Source organism: Bos taurus, chromosome 5 (genome assembly GCF_002263795.3).
Source record: "Bos taurus isolate L1 Dominette 01449 registration number 42190680 breed Hereford chromosome 5, ARS-UCD2.0, whole genome shotgun sequence".
NCBI classification, from domain to species: domain Eukaryota; kingdom Metazoa; phylum Chordata; class Mammalia; order Artiodactyla; family Bovidae; genus Bos; species Bos taurus.
The window spans coordinates 116,467,540-116,485,480 of NC_037332.1; the positions used below are offsets into that span (position 1 = coordinate 116,467,540).

General features: G+C 50.4%; 1 protein-coding gene across 5 annotated transcripts in view; it reads left to right on the forward strand.

Annotated features, from left to right (window-relative positions):
• Window positions 1–17,941, forward strand: part of PPARA (peroxisome proliferator activated receptor alpha) — a 74,898-nt gene that overhangs the window by 28,625 nt on the left and 28,332 nt on the right. For 2 of the 5 annotated variants that reach the window (XM_005207472.5, NM_001034036.1), the window contains 1 exon segment: window positions 16,169–16,418. The exons of 1 other annotated variant lie outside the window; for it this stretch is intronic. In XM_005207472.5, coding sequence (XP_005207529.1) covers window positions 16,205–16,418 — 214 coding nt within the window. In that variant the 5' untranslated portion in view covers window positions 16,169–16,204. 5 annotated transcript variants of the gene reach the window in all.

A 17,941-nucleotide genomic window follows, 5' to 3' on the forward strand; every position in this document is an offset into this window, starting at 1 on the left:
TTGGCCATGTCATGGAGGAACTGGACCTCTCATACACTGCTAGTAGAGATGAAAAACGATGCAAACACTTTGGAAAACAGTTTGATAATCTCTTAAAAAGTTAAACACCTACCATTTGGTCCAGCAATCCCACACCCAGGTATTTAGCCAAGAGGAAAAAAAGCACCTGTCCATATAGAGACTGATACATGAATGTTTATAGCTGCTTTGTTTGTAATAACTCAAACTTGGAAACAGTCCAAATGTCCGTCCACAGGTGAATGGAATATTACTTTGCAGCGAAGAGGGATGAACTCTGGACGTGCACAACAACACGAATGAGGCTCAGAGAAGCACGCTGAGTCAAAGGAAACAGACAAGAGTATACACCGAATGATTCCATTTACATAGAGCTCGAGAAAATGCAGATAATTTGTAGTGACAGAAAGCAGATCAGTAGGGTGGGGGTCCAGACGGGTGAGAGAGAGAGAGGTTACAGATGGGCAGGAAGAAACTCTGGGGGCAACGGATGTTTTTACCATCCTGATAGCGATGGTGGTTTCACAGGTGTGTGCATATATCAAAACTTCTCAAACTGTATACTTGATACACATACAGGGACTTTCCTGCTGGTCTAGTGGTTAAGCATCCACCTTCTAATGCAGGGGACACAGATTCGATTCCCTGGTCAGGAATTTAAGGTCCCACGTGCTGCAGGGTAACTAAGCCTGTGTGCTTCGACTAACGAGCACCTTAGAGCCTGCAGGCAGCAACTAAGACTTGACACAGAAAAATAATTACTTTAAAAATATATATATAATACAAATTGAAAAAAATTAATACGTACAGTTTATTGTATGCCAGTTATACATCAGTAAGACCGGTTTTTAAAAACAAAAAAATGATTCACTCATAATTGGTATTAAAACTGTAGGCGTGGCCCTAAAGTCATCAGCTAAGACTCACATGGCCCAGTGTAAAGACACTCTCACAAATGACTCCACTGGCAAAGTTGAGTAGACAGTTCTCCACTGAATACGCAAACAGCAGCATGAGAGCTGGGCATTCCGCTAATTATCTATATTTAATTTTGCCATGACTTTAAATCTCCAATCTCCACTGAATAAACAAATTGAAATGATGCTGGGTTTTTTTCTCAGCTCTAAACTTTACTAGACAGTCTAGTTAAGAATAACATTCCTGCAGCAGAGTATCTGCTGTTAACATAGATTAAACTGGGAAAGAAAAACAGCTTGAGGGTAATTCAGAAACTAGACGATAAACCTCAGAAATCACAGTGGTTGACCAGAAGGCTGTGAAACATGAGCCCTGGGAGATGTTACACCATTGGTTTTATCAAGGATAACAGTATGGTGGGTCAGGAGCGGAAACTGGAGGCTGGCCGGCAAGGTTCAAACCCCACCTCCACTTGTGCTGAGACCCTGGGCCCAGTACTGTAACCTCTCTGTACTGCAGTTACCTTACCTCTAAAGTAAGCATATTCACAGGACCTTCTTCATGGGGCTGTTGCAAGGATGGAACGAGTTAACGCATGCTTGGCACGTTATGAAGATTCAAGGAGCATTAGCCTCCATCATCCATGGCAACAAAATCTCTAATTTAGAGCAGTGCTGTGTCTGCATGGTGGCCAATGATGATGTCAAGTTGACGCATAGGAGCCTATAGAACCACAGCAGATGAGACACGAGCAACTTTCAATATTTCACTGCAGGTTAGATGGCTAGAAGAGATCCTTGAGTTGCATTTCATAACTCCATTTAAAAAACACATTCCCCTGTCGTTGCCTGTGAGACGAGATAAGTACCAGGTTATCAGGGGAGGGAGAGACTCGAGTCTCAGAGAGAGGCACAGTTACCGCGCTGAAAGAATATACCAGCGCGTTCCTGCTTCCCCACCCGTTGGCCTGCTCACCTGGATGCTGAGTTGTGAGTGGGAGTCCCCTCCTTTCCCCGCTGTAAGCGTGCCGTCCTGTCGTCTTCCGCTTCCAGTGCCGCTGTTGAGAAATGCAAAAGCGTTCTGAAGCAGGAAGTCAAGGCGCCTACATATGAGCCCTCACGTTGCAAACTTTCAAAGATTTGAACCTGCGTTTACGTGTCCAGCTGTGTCCGCTGGCTCAGGTACCTGGCGCACGTTGCTGTGTGCATGCTCTGCAAGTGGCTGTGCTTGTGAGCCCAGTGCACGGCATCTCTGTTTCCGGCCGAGGATGTCCAGGAACCAATGTGAAAGCAGCGGTGATGCAGCTGGCACTGCTGCGAGCCCCTGTGTGCCAGCTGCAGTACTCTTCTTGTTGTTCAGTCGCTCAGGCGTGTCCGCCTCTTTGCAACCCCATGGACTGCAGCAAGTCAGGCTTCCCTGTCCTTCACTATCCCCCAAAGCTCGCTCAGACTCATACCCACTGGGTCGGTGATGCCATCCAACTATCTCATCCTCTGTCGTCCCCTTCTCCTCCCGCCCTCAGTCTTTCCCAGAATTAGGGTCTTTTCCAATAAGTCAGTTCTTCACATCAGGTGGCCAAAGTATTGGAGCTTCAGCTTCAGTGTCAGTTCTTCCAATGAATATTCAGGACTGATCTCCTTTAGGATGGACTGGTTGGATCTCTTTGCAGTCCAAGGGACTCCCAAGAGTCTTCTCCAGCTCCACAGTTCAAAAGCATCCATTCTTCGGTGCTCAGCCTTCCTTATGGTCCAACTCTCACATCCATACATGACTACTGGAAAAACCATAGCTTTGACTAGACAGACCTTTGTTTGCAAAGTGATGTCTCTGCTTTTTAACATGCTGTCTAGGTTTGGCATAGCTTTCCTTCCAAGGAGCGAGCGTCTTTTAGTTTCATTCTGCAGTCACTACTACACTTTTCAAGGTACTGTACTGTAAGGTTAAAAGGGTTTTCCTTGTTTTTTGTATCTGTTTGTTTTTAGGTATTATCTGTGTGAAAGTGTTATAGACCTATTGCAGTGCAGTGCTACAGAGCCCGGGCTCCCTGGTGGCTCAGTGGCAAAGAGCCTGCCTGCCAGTGCAGGAGATGCAAGAGACCTGGGTTCAATCCCTGGTTTGGGAAGATCCCCTGGAGAAGGAAATGGCAACCCACTCCAGTATTTTTCCCTGGGAAATCCTATGGACAGGAGCTTAGCTGGCTATAATCCATGGGGTCACAAAGAGTTGGACACAACTTCGAGACTAAAGCAGCAAGTATACAGCCCGTTGTGTGAGTTGGGTACCTCGGCTAACTTTGTTGGACTTAGAGATGTGCTGTGGGGTGGAGCTCACTCCTAAGTAGGGGATGTACTGTATTTGACGCTTTGCATGGGGCACGTGTGCCCCCTCTGAAAGCTGGGAGGGTCTGGTGGCCTCTCTTGGTCCCAGTGTGCTCCAGAATTTCCCCGTGCTCTGCTGTGATGTGGGTCTGCATTCACCCCCTGTACTGGGGACCTGGCAACGCACAGCCTTCAGTTCTGAGAGCAGTTCTCGCGGATCTTTTCCTTCGCCCCAGCTCCCCGCCTCCCTCCCTCTGGGACATCTTTGCTTGGTTAAGCCTCACCCCTGGACTGCTCCTCTCACTTTCTCCTCTGTCTTCTCCCATTTCCATCTGCCTTTTCGCTTTGCTTTCTGGGAGATGATGGCCTTTATCCCCCTACCCTTAGGGACTTTGTAAGTCAGCTCCAGAGTTACACAACTCCTGTGCAGCTGTGGCAGTTCTGGTGACTCCAGAAGGCACATTTCCTAATCTCTGGGCTAAGATTAAAGTTTGAGTTTAAAAAAAGAAGTCCTGCAAATATTGTATATGAAGGCATGTGTATGGAATCTAGGAAGATGGTACTGATGAACCTATTTACAGGGCGGCAGTGGCAAGGCAGACACGAAGAACAGACCTGTGGACCCAGTGGGGAAGGAGCGGGTGAGACGGACTGGGCGGGTAGCATGGGAATGTGTGCACTACCATACGGAAAACGCGTATCGTACGGAAAACGCGTAGCATACGGAAAACGCGTAGCATACGGAAAACGCGTAGCATACGGAAAACGCGTAGCATACGGAAAACGCGTAGCCGGCGGGAATCTGCTCTATGATGCAGGCAGCTCAAACCTGCTCTGTGACAACCTAGAGGGTGGGAGATTCAGGAGGGAGGGGACATATGCATACCTATGGCTGACTCGTGTTGATGTATGGCAGACACCAATACAATATTGTAAAGCAATTATCCTCCAATTAAAAGCAAATAAATTTTTTAAAAAGTAGTTTTGGGACTTCCCTGGTGGTCTTCCACTGCTGGGGGACACGTTTGGTCCCTGGTCAGGGAGCTAAGATTCCACAGGCTGAATGGCACCGTAAAAAAAAAAATCACAAAAATAAAAACAATAAGGAAAATAAAAAATGTTTGAACTTCTGCAAAGCTAAGCTCCTGTTGACTTTTTGAGTGTGGTAATCGGGTTTCCCCCTGAAACTCTCCATCTCCAATACTCAGTGCCAGCTTGCATCTGTTTTCCTGGGTGCTTACTGGTGAGCATGTTTTACCTTCCACCGTCCCCCCCAATTACTTGGAGCTCAAGAATGAGAGTGTTTTCTTAGTCGGTGGTCTCCCCACTATGCCTATCACAGCCGCTCACAGACCCATGAAGCTGAAGAGAAGCCATCCCTTGGTGACGGTAGAAATAAAATTGTAATATTGTGTATCAGTTGTCCATATAGAACTGCTGGAGAGACGAGGAGGATTTTTCCCCAATCTCTTCATCCTTATGGAGGAGGATGAACCCAGTGACACCATTGTATTACTATCCCAGATTTGGCTTTTCTCTTGCTGTCGTCTCATTCGCTGCAGAGCAAGAGACACTGATGTGAGCACGCATCATTGTTCAGTGGGGTAAGAGAGACAGAGGCAGCCCCTCTGGACGCTGGACGCACCGATTGGTTTTGTAGCTTAGCGTGGTTTATGAAAATGTCCAAAAAGTGGTTCTCACCTCCCAGAAAGTGGGACCTTGTCCGTGAAGTTGCTCCTCTGAGTGCGTTTACAGAAGGGCTGATGCTGAATTCCCAGATGGTTCTGCAGGCTGAGCTGGCTCTGGGCATTCAGAGCATTGCTGGAGAGAGCTTGTCTCCCCAGAAACTTCTGGTCCCTCCTGTCTCTCCGAACGTTGTCACTAGAGGAGGCCCACTTTACTCTGAGTCCCCGTGTCTGACTCTCTGTGGCTCCATGTCAGACTGGAAAAATGGGAGGATGCTCAGACCTTGCCCGCTGTGGCCCAATGTTGAATGCGATGCCTCTGACCGCATCCAGAACCGAAACAGGAGCTAAAGGAGAGTGGTTTGGACACGGCCACGTCTCTGCCATTTGCAGCAACAGATTGGACCTAGAGATGATCACATTAAGTGAAGTGAGTCAGACAAAGACTTGGATTGTATGGTGTAACTTACCTGTGGAATCTAAAAAAGCAATATCAGTGAATTTATTAATGAATCAGAAACAGACTCACAGACCTAGAAAACAAATTTATGGTTTCCCGAGGGGATGGTCCTGGGGAGGGATAAATCAGCAGGAATTAACAGATATGCGGGCTTCCCAGGTGGCTTAGTAGGTAAAGAATTCACCTGCAGTGCAGGAGACAGCGACAGACGTGGGTTTGATCCCTGGGCTGGAAGGTCCCCTGGAGGAGAAAATGGCAACCCACTCCAGTATTCTTGCCTGGAGATTCCCATGGACAGAGGAGCCTGGTGGGCTACGGTTCATGGGCTCAGAAAGAGTCAGACATGATTGGAGCGACTGAGCATGCACGCACAACAGACATGTGCTGCTGTGTGTGAGACACACAAGCATCGGTGACCTGCTGTGCAGCGTGGGAGCTACACGCACTGTCCTGTGATAACCTGTAAGAGGAAGGATCTGAAAAAGAACATACCTATGTGCACATGTGTGTAACTGAGCCACCTTGCTGTACACCTGGAACTAACGCACATTGTGAATTAACTACACTTTGATTTTTTTTTAAATGGTTTTTTAAAAAAGAAAATAATGGACACATCTGTTATCAAGTTTCTGAAATCAAAAAGCCAAAATTAGCCTCCAGGATATACAACTACCAAAAGTAATCGTCTTTCTACTTGATTTCTCTTGGTTTAGAACAAACTTAGATTTCAGTGAGTTGGCCCGGAGAAGTTAAAGATAAAGGGACTTTTCTCTGTCCCGTAAAACCTTTGTCTAGGCTCTCAGCACCGCAGGGCAGGCGGTGGAAATACGGTTGGGGCTGACGCCCTCAGTCGGCCTCGAGTAGTCTGCTTCCTTCTGTCTCACTCTGTTTCAGCAGCGTGAAGGCCTCACCGGTCTCCGACATCCTTCTTGGTACTTGCAGAATCTAATACAGATGCTGCCTCGTTCCCCTTCCTCCTGGTGTTCAGCTCAGCCCACCCAGGGGCATTTTGAGCTTATGTTTCCATCAGCTTGCTCTTGTCTTTGTTGTACTTCAGTCGTTCAGTCGTTTCTGTCTCTTTGAAAACCCATGGACTGCAGCACACCGGGCTTCCCTGTCCTTCACCAACTCCCGGAGCTTGCTCAAAGTCGTGTCCATCGAGTAGGTGATGCCATCCAGCCATCTCATCCTCTATCGTCCCCTTCTCCTCCTGCCTTCAATCTTTCCCAGCCTCAGGGTCTTTTCCAGTGAGTCAGCTCTTCGCATCAGGCGGCCAAAGTATTGGAGTTTTAGCTTTAGCACCAGTCCCTCCAGTGAATATTCAGGGTTGACTTCCTTTAGGATGGACTGGTTTGCTCTCCTTGCCATCCAAGGGACTCTCTCAAGAGCCTTCTCCAGCTCCACAGTTCAAAAGCATCAGTTCTTCGGCTCTCAGCCTTCTTTAAGGTCCAGCCAGGCAGGAGGAAGGGCGTGATTAAGGGATAAAGGTGGGGGTAGGGCGGGGGGACCTGAGGAAGGAGGAGGGACAGTCGATCCACACACGCTCGGGCCAGCCAGTGTGTGGATGTTAGTAACCCCATCGCAGCTGTTGAGACTGCGTTTCAGGTATCCAAGGTCACCCAGAGCAGGATGGGGCTTCATCTGCCCGCCCGCTGCTGCTGCTGCTAAGAGCTGTAGGAGGCGAACGCTGGTAACATCCTCAGAACTTTCCGGAAGAGGAGGCATTGATAGAGGCTGAGCCTGCATGTCCCGCAGACACCACCACAGCCTGCCCCTGAATTCGCCACCCTCCCTCTCCGTGACTCTCCGCTCTGGGAACCGGCTCTTCTCTTCATGCTCCCGGTTTCATGGCATCACCTTGTCTCCCAGTTACCTGAGCTGGGGAGGAGGTGTAGCCCAGGCTCCATCCGAGTTCCCTGCTCCATCCCTGCCCGCTGGCCATGTTAGGTCTTTGTTCTCTTCCCTCCCACCTCCCCAGATCAGCCCTGGGGCGTGTCTCCTCTTACAGGGAGCAGTTACCACTCACTCTGGAGGAGTCCTGCTGCTTCTCACCCTGCCTGCTTTCATTTAACTCTGGATCCCACCTGCTGCCAGAACAAGCCCAGTGCAGCTCCTCCCACGTCACCGTCCGCAGGCATCCCTCCGTGGCTGCTTCCTGCTTGCGAGGTGGAGGCCACAGGCTGAGTCCTGAGCCGTGAGCGGTGACACACCTCAACTGCACTGCAGCCTCTTCCCCTGTGCAAGCCCCCACCCCCGACCCATGCTGCCCCAAAGAGGGTCCCAGGTTCTCTGGGGCTCCCTCTTGGAGGCTGGGCTCATTTCCCCACCGCTTGGATCTCGGCTCACCTCCGACTCGCTTTGACCCGCAGAAATTGGCCAAAGTGATGCAGTATTTATGAGTGAGGTCGCCAAGCTCCCACACTCCCTCTTGGAAGACGAAGGCACTTGCAGGAGCCCCGGGCTGGCCTGCTAGGATAGAGGCCACGTGGTGAGAAGGGCCCAGCCTGGACCCAGTGTCCATTCCCACTGACCCCCCCAGCCACCATGACCCGCTGACCAAGCAAGATTTAGCCAGCCCAGCCCGAGTTGCTGACCCACAGAACTGTGAGCAAGCACAGTGGATGGAGTTCCAGCCGCTGAGCGGGGGGGTGTTTGCTGTGCAGCCACGGGTCATGGGTCCAGCCCCCTCAGTGTGGGTGATCCTGGCCTTCTCAGCTACTCAGTGATGTTTCAAGTCGTCTCTGCACACGGGCTGTGCCCTTTTCTTAGAAACGCCTCCTCACCCTTTTTCTTCTGCTGCATTTCTTTATGGCCACCTCTTAGCATTCAGCATGGACACCCCCTCCCTGGTGGAGGCCCCCCGACCCTCAGGGTGTCCCCAGATGGCCCTCATCACACTGACTCTGCCGTCTCTCGTTTATTTCTCTCTCTTCACGTCTGGGCTGCATAAGGCAGGTCCCTCTTGAGCCTCTGGTCCCCTTTGTCAGTGGACCAGGGCTGCCTCCCCTGCCCCAGTGTGGACCCATAGCGAAAGCACTGCAGTAACTGCTCCGGAGGGCCTGGTTCCAGGTGTGCCCCTGCACCCCTCCCCGCCCCGTCTCAGCTCCCACACCCCTGCCCTGGAGCTGTGGGTCCCCCCTAAGAGGTCTCCAGGAGAAGCATGGTCACCAGCTCAGGGGAACGCACACAGCCCACCAAGCTCACAAAACACGGCTCCCATCCCAGCGGTGAGCCCCAGCTTGACTCACATCCTGTCGTCCGTGGGATGTTCCTCCAACAGCCACCAGGCCCTCCCTGCCTGGGGTGTCACTGCTCAGGTCTGTGACCATCAGGGCCCCTGATCCTCCACTGTTGGTCTGTCGTCTGAGCGGCAGAAGCTCAGTGTCCGCCCCGCTGCTCCTGGTTCTGTCTTCTTTGGGTCAAAGCGTTTGTGTCATAAATATGCATTTAATTTCCGTGGACTCTCGCTCACAACTTCTTACATTTATTTCTTAATTGAAGTCGACTTGATTTACAATGTTGTGTTCATTCACGCTGCACAGCGATTCAGTTATATGTATATACACACACATATGGTGGTGGTGGGGCTGCTCAGTCGTGTCTGACTCTGTGACCCCATGGACTGTAGCCCGCCAGGCTCCTCTGTCCATGGGATTTCCCAGGCAGGAATACTGGAGTGGGTTGCCATTCCCTTCTCCAGGGGATCTTCCCAACCTAGGAATCAAACCCGGCTCTCCTGCACTGCAGACAGACTCTTTACTGAGTGAGCTACATAGTAGCCTTATATGTATATAAGCCATATACAGTTTTTCATGTTCTTCTCCATTACGGCTCGTCGCAGGGGGTTGAATGTAGCTCCCTGTACTCTGCAGTAAGACCTTGTCGTCCCTCCGCTCTGTGTAATAGTTTTCATCTGCTAACCTCAAACTCCCAGACCATCCCTCTCCAACCCCCACCCCCCTTGGCAGCCAGCAATCTGTTCTCTCTCTCTGTGAGTCTGCCTCTGTTTCCCAAGTAGGTCCCGCTGTGTCGTATTTTAGACTCCACGTATACGCAACGTCATATGGCATTTGTCTCTCTCTGACCTACTCCACTCTGGTATGGTAATCTCTAAGTCCGTCCACGTTGCTGCTGTTGGCTTTGTTTTGTCCTTTTTATGGCTGAGTAGTAGTCATGTATCCGTCTTTGCCACGTCCCCTTTATCCATTCGTCTGTCCACGGACGGGTAGGTTGTCTCCACGTCTCTGCTGTTGTAAATAGTGCTGCTGAGAACATAGGGATGCACGTATCTTTTTGCGTTGTAGTTTTGTCTGGATATCCCTCCAGGAGTGGGATTGCTGGATCACAGGCAACTCCATTTTTGTTTTTTGAGGGACTCCATACTGTTTTCCACAGTGGCTGCATCCACTGGCTTCGGTTCTCAGCTCACGCACCTTCCGTCGCAGCTGGCACCAATGCGTGTCCAAAGTGGCCACTTGCCTGTGGTTATTTTGGTATCACCATCCACAAAAGTAAGATTATATTTCGGAACGATAACTCCATTTTCAGGAACATGGGAAGGAGTGGGTTTGAAGTGCTGGAACAGCTACATGATAGAGTGTGACCTTTCTGTAAAACTGGAGGGAGATTTCTTAGAAATGATCGGGAACATTCTCTTTGCACCTTTAAAGACAGGTGTAGAGGCTCACAACATCCTTTTGTCTCCCATTTCTGCCTGCCAGACTCTTGATTACAAAATTTCACGTCTTAAGCGTTGTTGGAAAAGATCTAGAAAGCTCTAGTCAAACCTATTGTGCAGAGTGCTCCTAGCATGTTTGATTTAATTCGTTAAAATGCACAGTCCTTTGTTTTCTTTTTATTGTACTCTGGAACTTTCTCTTCTGTTTCAGACGTGTTTCCTAGGCCTTTCTATACTTTGTTAATCATTATGCAGGCCCTAATGATTAATCTATTTCAGTGAACTTCAGGTGCGAGGTAAAGTTGCAGAGGGCTTTTTGGCATTATTTTGTTTATTTTGAAATGTTGTTTCCAGTCCTAACCCAGCAAGTTAAGCCAAAAGTCATCTCAGTAGTTGTGTAATCTCCATAAGGTGTACAGCACAGTATAAAGAATGTGACAAGGTAGTAAATCAGAGTCGATGAAAAGTGGAAGAATTCCTTGTCTGAAAGCTGCTTGTCTGCCCGCAAATGGCACTCTTTTGACAAAAATCCCCTCTTTTACTTTTAATCACTCAGTGAAGTGTAGTCAGACTTACCTGAGTGAAGACAGCTGTCAGCAGATTGCTCAGAGGCAGCATTGTCAGGCCTGAGAAGGGACCATCTAGCAGGGCTTTACGGTACGGTAAGAACTGAACAGAGCAGGGTAAAGAGAAGCAAAGTAAAAGACTGATGTTTGCTCAGCTATTTATCTGGACCCTTTTGAGTCAAACATAAGTTCTGAGCGAGAGAACTCCAGCCTAATTCCACTTGTTCTTTTTCTTGAGTATGTGATGTCACAGCATAGAAATATGTTTAGATGGTGAACTTTTATTTAGTACTTTATTTCAGAGAACATTTACAAAAGGCCTCCTAGGTCCAAGAAACTCTGTTAATAATGTGTGTGCGCGGGGGTGCTTCCCTGGCGGTCCAGTGGCTAAGCCTCCACGTTCCCAGTGCAGGGGGCCTGGGTTCGATTCCTGGTCAGGGAACTAGGTCCCGTATGCCACCACTACGGCCTGGGACAGCTGAATAAACTAATTAAATAAATAAATACTTTAAACAAAAACTTTAAAAAGTAACGTAAGGGGACAAAAATGGGTGAGACACAGCAACACCCTCGGGAGACAACAGCCAAGTGAGTCCCCGCTTTGTTACTCCGATCAGATAATGAGACTTCCTGACTCTCTGCAAAGCACTGTTGTGTCACTGAACGTTCTCCAAGTCCTCTCTCTGCTGCTTCTCTGGTAGAGTCAGACTGGCGCTCTGTCCACGCCTTTCCTGAGCAGTCGGTGATGCGTGCCAGTCGGCCTCCCAGGCCGCGGGCACGGTCCCCGTCTCAGGATAAAGGTGCACCCCCCGCCCACCTCCCTGTGTGAAGCCTGCCTTTTCCTGCCCACTTGGACTCCTGCTCACTGCTTTCACCGTGACACAAACAGCTGGACGTGACTTAGTGGCTGAACAACAGCAAACGACAACGGTGCCCAGGTGTGTGTGTGTGTTTCGTCTCTCAGGCTTAGTTTCATGGTTATGATTCACTCTGTTAATTTCTCTTTTTTTCATTTAATTTTGTTTTAAATCTCTTTTTCACTGCACCGCTCAGCATGTGGGGTTATATAATTGTTCCCTGACCAGGGATCAAACCCACACCCCCTGCAAGGCTGAGTCTTAACCACTGGACCATCAATATTTTGACGGATCGGTGTTCTACTAAAAGTAGAATTTTAGCAGTTTACATTTGAGTTTCCCATATACGGGATACGGTTCTAACACTTAAGTTGGATGAGAAAGGGGAGAAAAAAAATGCATTTAGAAGCCAGTGAGTCTCAGAATGGATCATCCAGGAAGGGGGACGGAGTATGCATCCCCCACGTCTCTGTTGGAACTTGGCTTTATTACCGGTCAGTGTCCTCAACACCCACCACCCCATCGCTCGCTGCTCCCTGCCTGGAAACCGAGGCCTGTTTGACTTCCATTTGCACCACCTCCTGATGTCTTGCCTCTTGGCTACACTGGGAGCTGCTGAGACATCATTGGTGGTGTCTTTTTCTCTCTTCTAAAGCCCTGGAGGACCTAGGACCCTGGGCCAGGGCACGGTAACTGGCACCTGGCTGCCCGTCTTGGCCGACCAGGCAGTGACTGTGTTCTGTGGGCTCCAGAGGCAGGGACTTGCCGTGATCTTCCTGATCCCAGAGCAGAGGTGACTGGTGTGGAGGCCGGGTGTGCAGAGGCTGCCAGGAACCGCAGGCCCACGATGTACGGCATGTGCCACGCGGCCTCATCTTCACCTGTGGAAACGTCCAAAGGGCAGTGTCCCTTATCTGCTCTGGCTGGAAGCAGGCAGGGCCAGTGTGTCCAGTGATGTGTGGCGGCCGGTCCTCTGGCCAGAGGTCATGGTGTTGTCTCACTCCCCAGGGATCTCGTTTCGGTTCAGTTCAGTTGATCAGTCATTTTCCTACTCTTTGCGACCCCGTGGACTGCAGCATTCCAGGCTTCCCTGTCCATCACCAATTCCCAGAGCTTGCTCAAAATCATGTCCATTGAGTCGGTGATGCCATTCAACCATCTCATCCTCTGTCATCCCCTTCTCCTCCTGCCTTCAATCTTTCCCAGCATCAAGGTCTTTTCCAGTGAGTCAGTTCTTCATACCAGGTGGCCAAAGTATTGGAGTTTCAGCTTCAGCATCAGTCTTTCCAATGAACACTCAGGACTTATCTCTTTTAGGATGGACTGGTTGGATCTCCTTGCAGTCCAAGAGACTCTCAAGAGTCTTCTCCAACACCACAGTTCAAAACCATCCATTCTTTGGCACTCAGCTTTCCTTATAGTCCAACTCTCACATCCTTTAGCTCTTCATTAACAGAAACACTGATGTTTCTCTCCATAAATCTCAGGTACCCTTGGAAAGCAACCGAAAGGTAAAACGATAAGATGGCAGAGCATTCCAACTCCCTGTTGGAACGCCAGGGAGACTAGCATCGTTTGTAGTCAGAGTTGAGTTCCTCCGGATCTGGGCTCTCCTGGTTGAAAGATAGGATGTCTGCAGGAATACAAGCCTGCCTCCACCTGTGTTTTCCTTGCAGCACTGAGTATGACGGCACAGAGGAGGTGGTCGCGGCCCCGTTGATAACATGGCCCCTGCCTGGCTTTCGTATAGTTTTGAAGTTGAGTTTTATGGTGGAGGTAGTAAGTTAATGACTGCACTTTGGAATCTTTTGTTCATGGTGGAAAATACCTTTTTTTAAAAAAAAAAAAATCTATTTTAGATGTGGACCATTTTTAAAATCTTTATTGAATTTGTAATATTGCTTCTGTTTTATGTTTGGTTTTTTTTGCCACAAGACGTGTGGGATTCTAGCTCCCCAACCAGGGATGGAACCTGCATCCCTGTATTGGAGGGTGAAGTCGTAATCACTGGACCACCAGGGACCTCCCAGAAAATATCTTAAGGAATCCCTTTATCTCACTTGCCATTTGAAGAAATTCAATTATGATGCAGAATAAAATACAATAAAAAAAAAGCACAGATCGCAGATTTACAGTCTGATTTAAAAGATGATAATATCTTCTCAATCATATGGAAGTTTAATGATTCCCTTTTCTTTTTCGCTATGGCGTTATCATTGACTATGATCATTTATTGTCAGAATCCTGGCATGAGATGTGACTCTCACAAAAGTATGTGAACTGGACCCATTTTTCGTTTCTAAAGGAAGGAAACCATCCCTTCATCTTTGCACTTGAAGCTGCTATTGATTTGCAGCCGGGCTGAGATGGGAAATGCTTTGACACAAGTACATTCCACAGGTCTGCTTTTGGCAGGGTCCTCTCCCTTGGTCCCAAAAGCCCAGCCTTCCGTGGTCATGGTGGCTCAGAGGGTAAAGTGTCTGCTCGCAACACAGGAGACCCAGGTTTGATCCCTGGATTGGGAAGATCCCCTGGAGAAGGAAATGGCAACCTGCTCCAGTATTCTTGCCTGGGAAATCCCATGGACAGAGGACCCTGGTAGGCTATAGTCCATGGGGTCGCAAAGAGTTGGACACGACTGAGTGACTTCCCTTTCCTTCTTTCTTTCTTTTCTTTCTTTCCTTGGTCCCAAGAGCCCAGCCTTCCGAGGTCGTGGAGGGACCACAGCGCCCCCCCTCCACCGCTGAGCCCTGGCCAGGACTGGTGGCACGCACCCCTCGGGTCCTGTCCTCAACATGAGCGTGGGCCTCCCTGAGACCATTTCAGAAGCTGAATGTTGCCTCGTCGGCCTTGTTGGCGAGGAGAGACCAGGCTGGGCTGGGGGGTGAACTTGGAGGGGGCGTCGGGAAGGCAGGGAGGGGAGGTCGGTTCAGGCAGGGGGCTGGGCTGACGCTGGGGTTCTAGATGGGGAGATGACCCGTGCCGCTGGTCTCGGGGGCACGGGGGCCGGTAGCCAGGGCGAGGTGGGGAAGGTGTGTTACCAGGGCCCATGTTGTGCAGGAGACCGGGCCCTGGTCTGAAGGTCGCAGGAAGTGGTTTCAGAGGTGTGGGCAACAGCGTGAACCCAGTCAGCACAGGGAGGACCTGTGCTTTGACTTTGTACCCGTACTCCGGCTGCCCTCGGGGCGGGTCACGGGTTGCAGCCTCCGACAGTGTTTGCTTCTCACCGTCTAGGTGGCACGCAGGCCAAGATCGGAGTGTGGGCGGCTTTGGTTCCTCTCAAGGCCCCTCTGCTTGGGTCACAGGGCCACCGTCCGCTGTGTCCTCACGGGCCGCCCCCCTCAACCATGTGTACACCCCTGTGTCTCTTTGTGTGTCCAGATTTCCACCAGCCAGATTGGATTAGGGCCTCATCTTAATGTAATCACCCCTTTATTATGTCCAAATGCAACCCCATTCTAGGGCCCTAGGGCTTCCCAGGTGGCTCAGTGGTAGAGAATCCACCTACCAGTGCAGGAGACACAGGAGACGCGGGTTCAATCCCTGGGTTGGGAAGATCCCTGGAGGAGGGCAAGGCTACCCACTCCAGTATTCTTGCCTGGAGAGTCCCATGGACAGAGGAGCCTGCTGGGCTATAATCCATTGGGTCGCAAAGAGTCAGACATGACTGGGCAGGCACGCACAGGCGTCGGGACTCCCACACAGGAATCTGGGGGGCACGCTGCAGCCTGAAAATGCCCGTGTAGAGAGCGTTCTTCCGTGTGTGTGAGTTGAAACAGCCTGGCACTGCCGGGGACTGCCCTGTTTAGATTTTTGTGACCCCAGATGTGCTCGTCACAGGGTAGTCACCTTAGGAACACCTACCTGCACGGCGCACCCCACGGGCACAGAGAACACACAATTCTGTCCCCAGCTTGCCCGCCAGCTTCCTGCCCCTGCAACCCCCCGGGGCCCCAGCCGAGGACACCGACCCGCTTGTGCCTGCAAGTACCCCCGCAGGCATCCATCCTGGGGGCTCCGCGCTTGCCACTACTCTCGCTGGACATTCTCCCCAAGATGTCTGCACAGCTCTCTGCCGTGTTCCTGCTGGGGTCTGCGCCCTTTGAAGTGAGGCCCTCCCTGGCCAGCCGTGTGGAGCTGTGCCCTCCCCATCCCCCTCCTGCATCCTTGCGTGCCCATCAGACAGTCCAGACGTGTCCCCACCGGAGGGGCTGCCCCGGGCCAGCGGGGACGAAGCGTGTGTCCGCTGCTACTTCCGTCTTCCTCCGATACACAGAGGACACGGCAACGCAGAGGGAGTCCCGGCCGGGTCAGCTCTGGTTCCTGAGACGAGCTCTTGTTTAGAGATTTTTCATTTTGAGGGGAGTTCCCTGGTGGCCCAGTGGTTAGGATTTGGTTCTGCCACTGCCAAGGACCTGGGTTCAGTCCCTGGTCAGGGAGCTGAGATCCTGCAAGCCGCTTGACCAAAATAAAAAATAAGAAGAATACAATATGTTCCTTTTCTTACTGAGCTTATCAAGAGTCAAGCGGAAGGAGAATGGCTGACAATGTTACTCTTTCGATTATGAGTTCAGGCATGTCCACTGGCCAGTGATGCTTCCGTTCAATGAAAGCCAGTGGCCCTCCAAGTCTCCAGTGTTTTCACTGACGGCTTCTCTCTCCTCCCAGGAGATCGGAGCTGGGCAGTGGGACCAGCTCCTCCCAATGGAGATGGTGGACACAGAGAGCCCCATCGGTCCCCTCTCCCCACTGGAGGCTGATGACCTGGAAAGCCCGCTCTCGGCAGACTTCCTACAAGAGATGGGAACCATTCAAGAGATTTCTCAGTCTATTGGGGAGGACAGTTCCGGAAGCTTCAGTTTTACAGAATACCAGTACTTAGGAAGTGGTCCAGGATCAGATGGCTCCGTTATTACAGGTAAGCGTACTACTTCCTGGAAAGCTTTACTCAGTAATGTTTTTTCCGCAGAGAACAGTGTTCGCGTCACCTGGAGGAGAGGTTGCGTCTTTCTGCCTTGAAATATGCAGCCGTGAGAGCGTGACATCCCGTGCCGCTGGGCTTTTGAGGCGTCTCACGGTGTGTCCTCTTTATAAAAGCTGGACATAAGTCACATAATGCTTGAAATTCAGCTGGCAGCTGCTTTGTTTTTTAATGGTGTGAGTTTATGTTTCTTTAAAGCAGAGACTCCTATTGTAATAAAAATCACTGTCTTGTCTGGAAACGGATATGAACCATCTCCCTCCTCTTTTGTAAACCTTCACGTATGGGATGCATGAGCAGCAAAGCCCTACTGCGCAGCATGGAGAACTAAATTACTTTTTTCACTGTTGTTCAGTCGCTCAGTTGTGTCTGACTCTTGGCGACCCCATGGACTGCACCACATCTGGCTCCTCTGTCCTCCACTCTCTTCCAGAGTTTGCTCAAATCCACGTCCATTGAGTTGATGATCTAACTATCTCATTCTCTGCCACCCTCTTCTGCTTTCGCCTTCCCAGCATCAGGGTCTTTTGCATATGATAAACCGTAATGCAAAGGAATATTTTAAAAAGGAATGTATATATGTGTATGTGTACAACTGAATCGCTCTGCTGAACAGCAGAAATTAATACAATGTGGCATATCAACTATGCTTTAGTAAAAAAAATATTAAAACTGTAAAAAAAGAATTTTAAGATGGTTATGGTAAAAAAAAAAAAAAAGAACTACATTAAGCATCAGGCGAGGCAGATACAAAGCAGTAAAATGTGGGGTCTAGTCTGGTAGCTTCACTGGGAAAGAGGGAGTCGCAGCGCAGTCCATCTCTCTGGGCAACATGTAGGCCACCCCGGAGACTCCTCTGGAGGTCCAGTGGCTAGGATTCCAATGCCTCCAGTGCAGGGGACATGGGTTCAGTCCCTGGTTAGAGAACTAAGATTCTTCAAGCCTTGCAGCATGCCCCCGCCAAAGCCACCCTGGGATAATGTGGTGTAGACTGCACCCTTGATTTAAAGGAGGCTCCTTTGGAGGTGGACTTGACTTCACTGTCCTTCTTGGCAGGAGTGGGTGTTGGGTTGGGACTGGAGGAGTCAGGATTGGACCGGCCAGGAGGTGTGTGTGCGGTTTTCCCCTCCGATCGCGGATTATCCCAGCTCCCTCGGGAGAACCGAGAAGGTTCTCCCGGCAGCGTCTGGTGGCAGGTCTCTGTGCTCTTCCACCCCCACGGCTCCCCTTGTGTCCAGGGCGCACTCCCCCACCGTCTTCTCCCATGTCCCCACCCCAGGAAGATGGTTTCCGAGACTGTGCACTGACCTTCAGTGACGGCGGGAGAGGGAGGCTGGAGGTTGGCTGGCAGCCGTGTTCACGGATAAACCCGTGTCATGGAGAGCATGGTTGAGAGTGCATGACCTGCGAGCCTGCTGGGGTGGGCGTTGTTCACCTCACACACAGGGGTCTGCACTGAG